The sequence below is a fragment of the Euprymna scolopes genome, chromosome 34, assembly GCF_053919585.1.
Source record: "Euprymna scolopes isolate OS-2025 chromosome 34, ASM5391958v1, whole genome shotgun sequence".
NCBI classification, from domain to species: domain Eukaryota; kingdom Metazoa; phylum Mollusca; class Cephalopoda; order Sepiida; family Sepiolidae; genus Euprymna; species Euprymna scolopes.
Genome location: NC_136515.1, coordinates 77,313,714 through 77,327,571, shown reverse-complemented (window position 1 = coordinate 77,327,571; position 13,858 = coordinate 77,313,714). Strand labels below are relative to the sequence as shown.

At 32.8% G+C, this 13,858-nt stretch overlaps 1 protein-coding gene across 10 annotated transcripts in view; it reads left to right on the top strand.

Annotated features, from left to right (window-relative positions):
- LOC145259301 (glycine receptor subunit alpha-3-like) overlaps positions 1-13,858 on the top strand; it is a 485,592-nt gene that overhangs the window by 375,378 nt on the left and 96,356 nt on the right. For 5 of the 10 annotated variants that reach the window (XM_080117183.1, XM_080117181.1, XM_080117178.1 and 2 more), the window contains one exon: positions 1,877-1,897. The exons of the other annotated variants lie outside the window; for them this stretch is intronic. In XM_080117183.1, coding sequence (XP_079973309.1) covers positions 1,877-1,897 — 21 coding nt within the window. The remainder of the gene's footprint in view (positions 1-1,876; positions 1,898-13,858) is intronic. 10 annotated transcript variants of the gene reach the window in all.

Below are 13,858 nucleotides of genomic sequence, written 5' to 3'. Positions count from 1 at the left end.
GACCCAAACTGATTAAAAACTTGCCCTATCTCTGAATACCCTTTACGTAAAATTTCAAATGTTTAGACCAGAAATTGTCTGAGTAATTTGGTAGAGACCGCAGAGGTAAAAAAAATTTAAACTTTGACCCCTATCGGGAAATGTACACAGATAGACACACAGACACACACAAACAGACACTTTCACTTTTATAGATACTAGCATTTCAGCCCGGCGTTTCCCGGGAGTTTGGAAGTGTATGTTGAGCAAAAAAAAAACGGTCAATATTTTTTAACTTTGACCCCTATTATGACTCCTTGTAGATTCCACAAGCAAAGCTTCTTTCTTAGAACTGCACGCCTATGGAATTGTATTCTGCTTTCCTGCTTTCCAGCTGACTACAATATGGTTGTCTTCAAGTCTAACGTAAACAAGTTTTTGATGAGCCGTTCCATATAAGTTTAAAAAAATTACCGAATTTCCATTACTAACAATTACTACTCGTATATTGTCCAATTTCTATTGTACACTTTTTAACCCTTATCCTCGAGTGGCCTTTTGGCCTCGATAAGTGATGATGCCTATATAAAAAAAAAATTTGGGGACACCCTATAGAAGCATAAGGCTCTTTAATCTAATAAATCCCAATTTGTCAACTAAGCTCCAACCCCTGTCCCATCGCCGCAATGTTGCATCCCTATGCCTGTTTTACAAGTATTTTAATGGTATATGCAACGAGTTCATCCGGGCATATACCATTAAAATACTCGACGTACATATCTCCGACAAACTCGGTTAGCAACAAAATCACGCCCCTTCACTGTTAAAGTCCCTACATGCCAGAAAGCTTTCTACTATAATAGTTTCCTCCCTGTAACAGGTAAACTTTGGAATTCTCTTCCTGGTACCTGTTTCCCTGTCTGTATTGATATGCAAAGGTGAAACAAGAAATGTGCACATATGCAACCGAGAAATTGTTTTTTGAATAACAAAAAAAAGTGTTTTTGTCTTTCTTATTATTTTTTTCTTTTTTATGATCTGTTTCTTCAAATCAAGGTGAATATTATTCAATAAAAAGACAGTGATAGCAAATAAAAGTTTTATAAAGTGGCATTGGCGGATACGATTTCATTGGCTCAACGTTGCGGCACCTTTCGACGTGAACTGTCCGAGAGATTCCGACGATAGCACAGTCCTTATTCTACTTAAATACCGATTACTGTTTTATTTCTCGGAGTTCTAACACGTGTCATTGATCACTCACCGATAAAAACAGGTGGAATCTGAGTGACAGCATGTCTTCCCAGATTTCGGAAAATTATATGGGTTTTTTTTTTTCGATTATAATAACAAATTAATCAGTTTTATCCCAAATGCAATTAATAATTAAATTATCATTGATAACTACCATTCACTTTTCCTAGAACTCGAGTGACAATTAACATATCCTGGATTCTAAGACGATCCGCGCCGTTCAAGTAGATTTCTAGGTAATGCCTTTTATTTTCAGTTTTTCTATCCTCCTAAAGTCTTCATGACTATTTTCTGTGTTACCAAGCGATGTTGGTGCTACGGACATTTTTTTGCAGAGTGTCAAATTATTATTTTATTTTTTGTTTTACTCAAAAGTGGTTCTCACACAAAGGAATTACCGGTGATTGCTCACTGGAACAAACAGGTGCTATGCCTTAGAATCTGAGTGATAGCAAGTACACCGAGATTATAGTTTTATATTACTATTAAATTTATTAATCAGTATCCACATTTTTTTATTTTATTTATTCATTTTTTTGTAATCTTTTGTTTTAATTTCTTCCTCGATTAATTAATAATAATAATTAATTTTCTTGTGTTATTTTTTTTCTTTCTTCTTACGAAACTTTAAAATGGCGGCCAGTAAAGAGCAAGCCGTTCGAAGGTGAAGTGGATTCCTTTTAATTTTGATAAATCATCACGAAAAATGTCACTAATCATTGTTTCTGCATTGCTCTATAGAAAGTATTGAGGTAAAGATGGATAAATTCGACTGTAATTTCGAAAAAGTCTCTCTCTCTCTCTCTTTCTCTCTCTCTCTCTCTCTCTCTCTCTCATTCTTTATAAGCCATACCGATGACAGTTGAATGTCCATGGGTCTACCTTTTATGCATGTAAAAATAAATAAAAATACGTTCCATTAAAAAATAAGAGGGGATTCATTCATATATATATATATATATATATATATATATATATATATATATATATATATATATGCATTACATCATTCTGAAGTATATATATATATATACCGATGAAGACTGAAGGATCGGTCGAAAATATGTACTTATGAAAAAAGTTTTTTAATTTTTTTTCATAATATTATTATTTTGTATTCCTGCACGTCACCAATTAAAAACGAATAAAGAAAAGTTATAAGCTTTTATACTTTTCGCATTCTTTTTTATTCATATATATATATATATATATATATATATATATATATATATATATATATATATATAACCGAAAGCAGCTAATAGGGAATTAATTAAAATAAATGTTTAAAAGAATATGCAAATTAGCTAGATCTTTTGCTAGTGAATGCATTTCCACAACCCATATATAAGAAAATTGCATTTTCTTTTTAAATAAATAGAAAAGAGACTTGCCTTTTTTCTGTTGTTCTTGGCCTTCGGGCCGGAATCCAAGTGTGGTATCTGTAATTCAGTAAAGTCTGAAGAAATGCTGGGTTTTGCAAATTTTCAAACGATATAATGCTTGAAATTGTCGAACTAAACATTGAAACAATTGTAACCAAAAAATAAATACACTTTTTGTTGCCATCAACATCTTGACTTGAAGTCTTGATTCTGCACACAGAGTATATATATATATATATATATATATATATATATATATATATGCGTGTGTTTACGCAGGGTGTTCTAAAAAAAGTGAACGCCATTACTGGATCTGAAAAGAAATTTTCAAAAATCAATAGTCTTACAAAAAACTTTATGCATTTAACTTGAAAATCTTGTTTGTGGTCTTCTGGTCTTTATGGCTCACAGGAGAATAATTCATTTAGTCTGGCACAATATCCACCAGTTGAAAAAAAGTGCACCATTGTTCTTTAAAAGCCAGTATGAGTTAAACAAACCGAGGAAATCTCGCGAAAATTATGTGATTTGGAATATTTAGTTAGGGTGTACTGTTAAGGGAAAGATTCCTCATAACAGAATATCCTGACAGAATAAATATTAAAAGCAATCCATCATAGGTCTCTCCCCCCTCCCCCTCTCTCTCTCTCTCTCTCTCTCTCTCTCTATATATATATATATATATATATATATATATATATATATATATATATATATATATATATATATAGGGTGGGGCAGAGCAACTTTCTTATTTATAATATCAAGTAAAAATAAATAAGCAAGTTGCTCTGCTCGACTATGTATATATATATATATATACTCATTTCTCTCTATCTATCTATCTATCTATCTCTCTATTTATCTATCTATCTATCGTGTTAGATGCACGCTTATCCCCACCTTTCTTGTAATTAAATACGTCAAGAAAACAACGTTTCATCCAATGAGCTCAGCAAAAAATAAACAAACACAAAAAAGCACATAGACAAGAAATATGCACAGTACATTGTATCACACTATACACACGCACATATATATATACATGTATATACATACATGTATATATATATATACATGTATATATATATTATTTTTAAAATATAATTTTTCAAATATACAATGTTTCGATCTGTACTTAATAACATCTATGATCTCCTCAGTCGAAAAAAACTGTCTTTGATTTAGGTGTTCATATATATATATATAAATATATATATATATATATATATATATATATATATATATATATGCATATATATATGCATATATATACATATATATACATATATATATATATGTATATTATCAATACGATATTTCAGTCGAATTTATCGATCCACTTGATACTTTGTTGCTTATTTAATATTTTTGCGTTTTTTATATTCATTTGTTTTCTAACTTTTTGTTCTGTTTTTTTCTTTTTTCATTTTGCCAATATTAACGCCTTTTTTTTGTTGATGAGACGTAGACATTTTCAACGCTTATTAAATTATCTTCTGTATTGTTAGCAATTTTTTATTAGTATCGCTTTCTTTCTTTTTTATTCAACTAACGGAAATAAATATATTATATCGCAACCAAAATAGAAACAATGAACAAACGATGAAATGCTGTAGTCAATTAAAATTTTCTTTTTATATTCGGGGCAATTTAAAAAAAAAATATTGAAAATTATTATATTCCTTATCTATAAAGTTTTTTTATGTGCGTGTGTATGTGTGTGTGCAGGCAAACTTTTAAAAATTTCAAAACAAAATCCCATAAATTTCGTGCAGATTCCCAAGATCGACAGAATGATTCCCGAACTATAATAAGTAAAGCTTTATGTTGGTATGAATTCTTATTCATACACGTATTTACCTACACATACTGCGTGCATGTGGCAACTGTGACTTTATTTAAAATCCGACCTCCCCAAGCCTCAGTAGACATACTGAATATTTTAATATATACTTAAAGGGTTAGAACAATGAATGCGAACCATTAAAAGGTATTTATATTTTTGTTAAAAATATTTAAAATTTACACACTCTTAACCTTACCTTTCAACCAGATTTTATTTTATTTTCATTTTATTTTCATTTTATTTTACTTTGTTTATCAACAGCAAAAAGTAACTATTTTCCTTTATATTTTAAATATTTTCCAGATAAATCTGCTTTACTTAAAAAATGCTAGGTTTATTTTTGGTGTCTTTAGAGAAAAAAAAACACCCAATATTTTTGCTGATGAGGAGACTTTGTTTCAAAAAACTATATGATAAAATTATTGTCCAAGACTCATTGTCTATCACAATAAAAACATCGTTTCCGAAACGATCGTACAATTTATTGACTTTGTTTGTTCTTCCTTATGAAACCGATTTTTAATTTTTAATTTTAATTATAGATTATCAATCACCTTACTTAATAAATATATATATATATATATATATATATGCTTCATACAAAATTTTTATTTCTATTCTCCTAATCTGCGATTCTATTAGGATACTCGCCATATGATTAAAATTTTCGCTCTCGGCTGTGATTTCGTGAAAATGCTCAGCCAATTCATAACCTCGTATAACCCCATACACATTTTAACACATACACACATTCATTCGTAGATGCAACTATACACACGCCTATAATCTTCCATATTTTCCTCGTATATGTAATAATTATCACATTAATCAAACAGCCTTACTAAATTCAAATAGTAACCAAATTTCTTTGAATTAAATATAGTAACAATCTACATATATACTCCTATAAATTCGTTTTTCTTTTGTGTGTATTGATATTCATATTAAAAACACTCTTTTCTATTCATTTAAAAAGAACACACCATTTTCTTATATATGTGTTGTGGGATTACATTCACTAGCAAAAGATCTAACTAATCTGCATATTCTTTTAAACATTTATTTTAATTAATTCCCTCTTAGTTGCTTCAGTTTTCTGATGGGATAATCATCTTTAGTTAACTATCACTTTTAATTATATTCTTGCAGATACTCTACATGATTTATACTTGCATAATGTTTGCGTGAAATGTTTACAGTAAACACAAAATTGTTTCAATATATATTTATGTATACGTATATATTTTTGTTTAATCTATATATATATATATATATATATACTCCTATAAATTTGTTTTTTTCTTTTGCGTGTATTGATATTTATATTAGTGCTTGAGAATGAACTTAATACTGTCTATGTAGCCTTTCTTCGGACAAAATATTTGTATGTTATGTATTATAGTCAATGTTTGGCTACGTGCTGGTATCGATAGGTTCATGAACTCCAAGAAATTCCAACAGAAACCGAAGAGCTAGTTGTGATACACTCATGGATCAAAGAAATCACTACTTCCATTACTTTCAATGGATACGCATTGTGAGGGTGGCTACGCATATAATTGTGAAGCAAGGATTGCGTAGTATTCAACTGTCAATCTCCTGAATCGGCACCGCTTGATTGCAGTTGCAAGGAGAAATTCAGAACGAATGGAAACAATGCTGAGATAAGCGGAGAGCACATACAGCACCTGGTATTCCCAAATGGTCACCCATTTTAGTACTGACCAGATTCAACGCTGTGTAACTTCGGTGATTTAACAGAAATCAATTCGTCAAAATGATTGGGTTGTATTCCAACGGCAAATACGTAATAGACAACAAAGAAAAGTCATATGGCCAATCCGTTAAATCTACATTGGCTGGGTAAAATGTAGGCTTCCGCGATTTGGGGCAAATAATAAACAACTGGGTTTTACAGATGCATTATCTCCACGCCACCCATCATCAATCGACCAGAAGTCATCTCACTAGCATCTGATAAATCCAAGAGTTTCTCAAAAATGAATTCCATCAAATTCCGCCCTTTTGCGATCAGAGCATCTTGTCATATGCATTTCCCCTACGACTATAAACACTTTTGAGAGACACCCATATATTTGTCCCGGATGTTGCCAAACTTATTAAGAACTTCGATGTCAGCAAGACAACCGATTCTGACAACATTTCATCCATAGCGCTTAAGAAGTTGCAACCGAAACTAGCTCTTATACAGAGATGTTCAATTGTTGCATTCTCGCCAGTGTAGACAAAGTAGTCACCTATGCGTCATGAGTAAGTTGTTTGAATCTGTGATATATCAAGAAGTAGTGACTCACTTCAGCAAAAACAGTCACCAGTGACAAGCAATATGCATTTTGTCCTGCAAGATCAACAGCTGACGTGCTGGCTGTAATATCACACAGGATCAAGGAATATATCTGGAAATCTTTTCTCATTTATAAAATGCTGTCGCACTGTTAGGTTTATAAAAGTAGTTGCTGAGACTCAATAGTCTGAAACACATCTTTAAAATACTGGTGTTTCTTAAGGATTAATTCTGGATCCAATCCTCTTGATCCCAATCAATGATTTGCCAAATCAAGATGAAAAGGACACACTTCGAATAGCTTTAATGATAACAATCTTTCTATCAGCTTGACAAGAAAGTTATTGTGGTTTTTAACTTTTAAATTCAGATAAATATATGTCGGCTCAAACCAAAGTTTATTAATCGAAATAAGCACCATCAGAATCAACACTTTTGCCAACACAAAACAGTAAGGTCAAATCTTGCATTCTGGTAACGATGAAATCCCTGAAGGTGTTTTTGATATAGCTTAAGTTTTTGAAGCATTTCTAACGCACAAAGTTGTCGAGATGCTTGAAAAAGTTTTAGTTGATAGGTGAGAGGTCTGGACTGTATGGCGGATAAGACAGAGTTTCGTAGTTCAATTCGTTCAAATTCTGTAGAGTAGGTTTAGCAACTTGTGGTCGGGCACTGTCGTGGAGGAGAAATGGACCTTTTCTGTTAAATAATGCTGAGTGTTATTGTCGAAGTTTCTGATGCATTTCATCCATTTGTTGACAATACTTCGCCGCCTGCATTAAAAACTGTAGTGGATGAAACCGATCGCAAACAACCAAACAGTCAGCATGACTTTCTTTTGGTGCAACTTTGGCTTCGTGGAGTTTCATAGGCGTCTAACCACTGAGCTGAGCGTCGCCGGTTTTCATAAAGATCCCACTTTTCATCGCAAGTCATAATCCAATTAAGAAACGGGTCGTTCTTGTTGCTTAAAAGAAGGGAAGATGACACTTTATAGCGGCGTTTCTTTTGGTTGCCGTTCAATTTGATCTTTCCAATCTCTCTAAAGTGGTTGGAAATAGTTGTATTCATTACGCCAAAAGCAAAATCAAGTTCTCGAACAGTTGTGCGTGAATTGGCTTCGACTAAGGTTCTTTAATTTATCGTTGTTAACATCCGATGGCCGACCACTTCACTCATCATCTTCAAGACTTTCTTAAACCTACCATCGTGCTGTGCGTTCAGTAGTGGTCCCTTCGTTGATATCGCCAGCTGTTTCATCAGTTTTTCGGCCTAGCTATTATTAAAATAGGAAAATTGTGCGAATTTGCTGTTTTCCATCTTATAATCAATGTTCTAAAAAAAAGAAAATTGTTTTAAAACGATTGTAATTTAAACGATTAAATAGTGCAAAACACCTTCTTTAAAATGATGTATAAAGTAATGGTATTATAACGAAAACTTATTTGAAAATCCATCATTTGAAATAAAAAATTTAAATTCCGCAAGAGCCTTCTGGTCCACTTGATAATTTTCTCTTCCGAGCTGGAGCACGTGTTACATTGAGTCAAAGCGGTAGGTTACTTTTAATACGTACAAAACTCAAGATTCTCTCTTTTCACCACAAACGCTCGAATCATCATTTTCCCTTACCGCAAATAGTGGAGTTTACCGTGATGCCTTCTAGGATTGACTCTCAACACCAGATCTGTTACTTAGGTTTCTGGAAAATGGTTGGATCATTCTACTAATCCAAAAAGCATCGAATCGCTGAGGCAATCTTCTTCTACCTGTTGGAGAACAGATTCGGTCTAAGATAGAATACCATTCTCACATCTGTCCATATGCCGCACATGAAACTTTTTTTCTTGCCTGGACAGAGTAAAAAATCAACTTCAGAATCTAGTGGATGATGTTTTCTTTTACTCTTCCCTGCAAGCTTTTTTCTTACAGAGGAGACATCGCTAGTCTTTTTCTACTCCATCGTTATGTTCGTGAGAGGTACTCGACTGAGCTCCAATCACTGGTGCACAATAAAAAAAACTCACTAAGATTCATTCCTTTCTTTGTGTAATCGGAGCTAAACGGAACTTTCATGAACAGAGTTTATTCCCAAGAACTGTTAATCTATCTCACGCAATGCCATGGAGCTGCTTCAAAGTTGACTACAACGTTGTCGTTTTAAAATCTAATGAGATTAGAAAGTGGATCTTTGGGTTTACTTTCGGCAGCTGCATAACTCTTGTTTTCCTTATTTTGTCCTTTAGTCCTCACATTCCATGAGCTACGTTTCTGGCAAAAAAGGAAAGAGTTGCTGTTTTCTAGGTCAGTCTCTTTCATCTAGCATTAATCGTTTACAAGTGATTGACCTTAAAGTAATGTTTTTAGACTATTACATCCAGCAGCGTCATGTTTTGTCTGGGCCGATTTCCATGTAAAAAAGTCAAATGTTAATATATTCTTATTCAGCCGTTTAGTAAACCAATTCAGCCCAGATCACGATCCCCCCGACCCTTTGACTTTTTGGCTTTCATAAGTGATAACACGGTATTAAAAAAAAACTACGCTGAGCAATACTCCGACCTCGATCCATAGATAGCTGACAGATCAGATTTGTTTTCTCAACAGCTACCATTATCATGTAAATTAATACTACATGTTAATGGTAGATTGTCGGCGACTAAATTAACGCCCATATCAGGCGGGCGTTACCTTTTAAAATGGGGTGGGTATGTAAACAGCTAGCAACACTAAAAAAAAAGAAGTGCAGTCAAACATAAGAGAAGCGGTTTGCATGGAATATTATATATTTGGAAAATTTCAAACTATAAAATAATGCGTTCCATTGCTTAATAGATTACCACACATACACACACACACACGCACACACACACACACTCAAACATACATACGTATACATATAAATAACACACACGCCCCCCCCACACACACACACATATATATATATATATATATATATATATATATATTATAATAATTATTAAATACCTACAGACACTAGTGTTTCATCCTTTTGGGAATTATACGTGTGTGTGTGTGTGTGTGTGTGTGTGTGTGTGTGTGTGTGTGTGTGTGTGTGTGTGTGTGTAGGCATCCGCATACAGTACTGTTTCGATGTTTCACAGTGCGGCTAGACAAGCAACTACCTCAAGCCAGGATCGATAGCCAAAACCACAGTCGGGACTTCTAACTATATATATATATATATATATATATATATATATATATATATATATATATATATATATATATATAGGGTGGCCACAAAGTCACGCACCAATGAACTGAATTTGAATAAATGTTACTACTATAACTTTTTTAACTTTTGTAATTAACATTGGTGCGTGACTTTGTGGCCCCCCTGTATATATATATATATATATATATATATATATATATATATATATATATATTACATAAAAGGTAGTTGTCTGTGTGTATGTTTGTATGTCGAAATCTACTAAAGATTCACAAAATTTATATTTTCTGGATCAGCGTTGCTCCGGGTGTATAGTATCTATAAATAAAACAAAATTGTGTCAAGTCGATCAAGTTTCGGCAGGGTTGGTCGGTTTTCAGCCATTTTCAATGTCATCTATTACAAAAGTTGGGCAGTAAAAGCGAGGCTAGGAAGATAGATGTGAGGAAAACGGGGTTGGGGAAAAGCGAAAAGATTAAAAGATGGAGTGAGAGGAGTAAAAACATTGGATGTATAATAGAAACCTGTTACACATACTTTTAAACATCTTCTACATTGATAGTGATGGCCTCAGGCAACACATGGTAACCCAGTGAATTGATACACATATCTAACTTTATATATATACTAGCAGTTCAGCCTGGGTTTTCTCGGGCCCTATGTACTGTTCATAACTTGCCCTACGTGTGAATACACTTTATGTAAGATTTCAAATGTTTAGACCAAAATTGTCTGAGTAATTTCGTAGAGACCGCAGAGGTCAATTTATTTTAACTTTGACCCCAATTTTGACCTCTTAACATTTATTATTTTGGTCTCAAATCAAAATACAAAGTTTTACCCGTGTCTTCGTTACCTACATTTAAAATTTCAAATCTGTCGACCCAAAATTGGCGGAGGAATTTGGTAGAATCTGCAAAGGTCAACTCTTTCAACTTTGACCTTTTGGCAGCCAAATTTTCGCCCCAAAACTGATTAAAATGCTTTCCGCCTCTCTGAATGTTTAGACCCAAAAATGGCTGAGTAGTTTCCTAGACACCGCAAAGGTCAAATCTTTTAAAGTTTAACCCTTTGGCAGCTCAAATCTTCGACCAAAACCGGTTAAAAACCTTGCCCTATCTCTGGATAGCCTTTATATAAAATTTCAAATGTTTAGACCAGAAATTGGCTGCGTAATTTAGTAAAACAAATTTTAACTTTGACCCAAATCTTGACCCCTTAACATTTGTTTTGGGCTCAAATTCTATCCTACATCTAAAATTTTAATGTTTAACCAAAAATTGGCGGAGGAGTTTGTTAGAGTTTTCAAGGGTCAAATTGTTAAACTTTGACCATTTGACAGCCAAAATTTCTGGCCGAAAATCGATTAAAAATATTTTCCCAAGTCTCAATATCCCTTATGTCAAATCTCGAGTCTGTAGACCAAAAATTGAGTTATTTGGTAGGGAAGTGTACACGGACAGACAGACAGTTTCACCTTTGAATATATATATATATATATATATATATATATATATATATATATATATATATATATAAGTTAGGTATGTGTATATATGCATGCTGGTTGAATTTAACTTTTTTATTTAGTTAAAGTTACAATATAAATATCAATATTAGATGTTATTAGTAAGTTTACAGAAACTTTTGTCTTGTAAACTAAATTTTTTCTTCTTAATTATATATATATATATATATATATATATATATATATATATATATATATATTTTCCCAAGTCTCAATATCGCTTATGTCAAATCTCGAGTGTCTAGACGGAAAATGGACAGAGTTATTTGGTAGGGAATGTACACAAACAAACACAAACACACACACACATTTTCACTTTTATAGATATACTAGCAGTTCCGCCCGGCTTTGTTCGGGACCTATGTACTGTTCATAACTTTATGTGCATATGTATATAATTGGCGGAGGAGTCTGGTAGAGACTGCAAAGGTCAACTCTTTGAACTTTGACCTCTTGCCAACCGAATTTTCGCCCAAAAACGGATTAAAAAGCTTGCTGCATTTCTGAATACCCTTTATGTAAAATTTCAAATGTTTAAACCCAAACTTGGCTTAATAGTTTGCTAGATACCGCAAAGAAAAAATATTTTGAACGTTGACCCTTGGAAGGCATTTTTTTAGCAAAAGAACGATTAAAAATCTAGTCCTATGTCTGAATACACGTTATATAAAAGTTATAATTTTTGAACAAAAATTGGTTGAGTAATTTGGTAGAGACCGCAGAGGTCCATTTTTTTTATTTGACCACAATTATGACCCCTTAGCATTTATTGTTTTGGGCTTAAATTGAATTATAAAGTTAGATCCATGCCCAAGTAACCTATATCTAAAATTTCAAGTGTTTAGATCCAGATTTGGCGGAGGAGTTTGGTAGAGTTCTCAAAGGTCAAATCGTTGAGCTTTGACCCATTAACAACCAAATTTCTGGCCAAAAACCGATTAAAAATTATTTTACCAAATCTCAATACCCCTTATGTCAAATCTCGAGTCTGTAGACCAAAAATTGAGTTATTTGGTAGGGAAGTGTACACGGACAGACAGACAGTTTCACCTTTGAATATATATATATATATATATATATATATATATATATATATAAGAGGTATGTGTATATATGCATGCTCGTTGAATTTAACTTTTTTATTTAGTTAAAGTTACAATATAAATATCAATATTAGATGTTATTAGTAAGTTTACAGAAACTTTTGTCTTTTAAACTAAATTTTTTCTTCTTATATATATATATATATATATATATATATATATATATATATATATATATATTAAGTTAGGTATGTGTATATATGCATGCTGGTTGAATTTAACTTTTTTATATATATATATAAGTAAAAGTGTCTGTCTGTATCTGTGTTTGTCTGTGTACATTTCCATACATTCCATTCAGTTTACAGACTCGAAATTTGATATACAGGGTACTGAGATTTGGGAAAATCTTTGTAATCCGTTTTCGGACAGAAATTTGGCGTTTAAGGGGTCAAAGGTCAACGATTTGCCTTTTGAGAACTCTACCAAACTCCTCCGCCAATTTAGGGTACAAACAATCGAAATTTTAGATATAGGTTCCTTGGACATGGATCTAACTTAATAACTTGATTTGAGCCAAAAACAATAAATATTAAGGGGTCATAATAGGGGTCAAAGTTTTTAAAAAAATTTACCTCTACGGTCTTTACTAAATTACTCAGACAATTTCTGATCTAAACTTTTGAAACTTTACATAAAGGGTATTAAGTGATAGGGCAAGCTTTGTAATCGGTTTGGGTTGAAAATGTAAGCTACCAATATATAAATGTATGTATGTTTGCATGTCTGCCTAAAACTTTCAACAGAGGCGACGGATATTCACAAGATCAGTATCGTTTTGAAGCTCGACCCTTCAAACGACAAATACCGAAAATTGGCTAAAAACATTAATTTCTCCACCCTCAACCGGGTACTTTTCTACAGGGAGGGGTCGCTTTTTTCACCGATATTTTCGAAAGTCATCCCCTCTTTTTGATTGTCTAGCCTTAATTTAAACCTACGTCACTTCCGGTTTGGTGGACGTAACAGCAAAGACGTCACGTTTTTCCCCGTTCTTTTCCTCCTTTGCGTGCGGGTTCGAGCCTGCCTTCCTACTACTACTTTTTTTTGCATAACTCACACCTCCAAACACCCGGGCAACGCCGGGCACCCATGATAGTATATATATATATATATATATATATATATATATATATATATATATATATATATATATATATATATATGTGCGGAGAGAAAGAGAAATAATGATATAGAGGGGCAGAGGGAAGAGAAGGAAGAGATTAAAAACCTATGATATTTCTATAAGCCTCTTA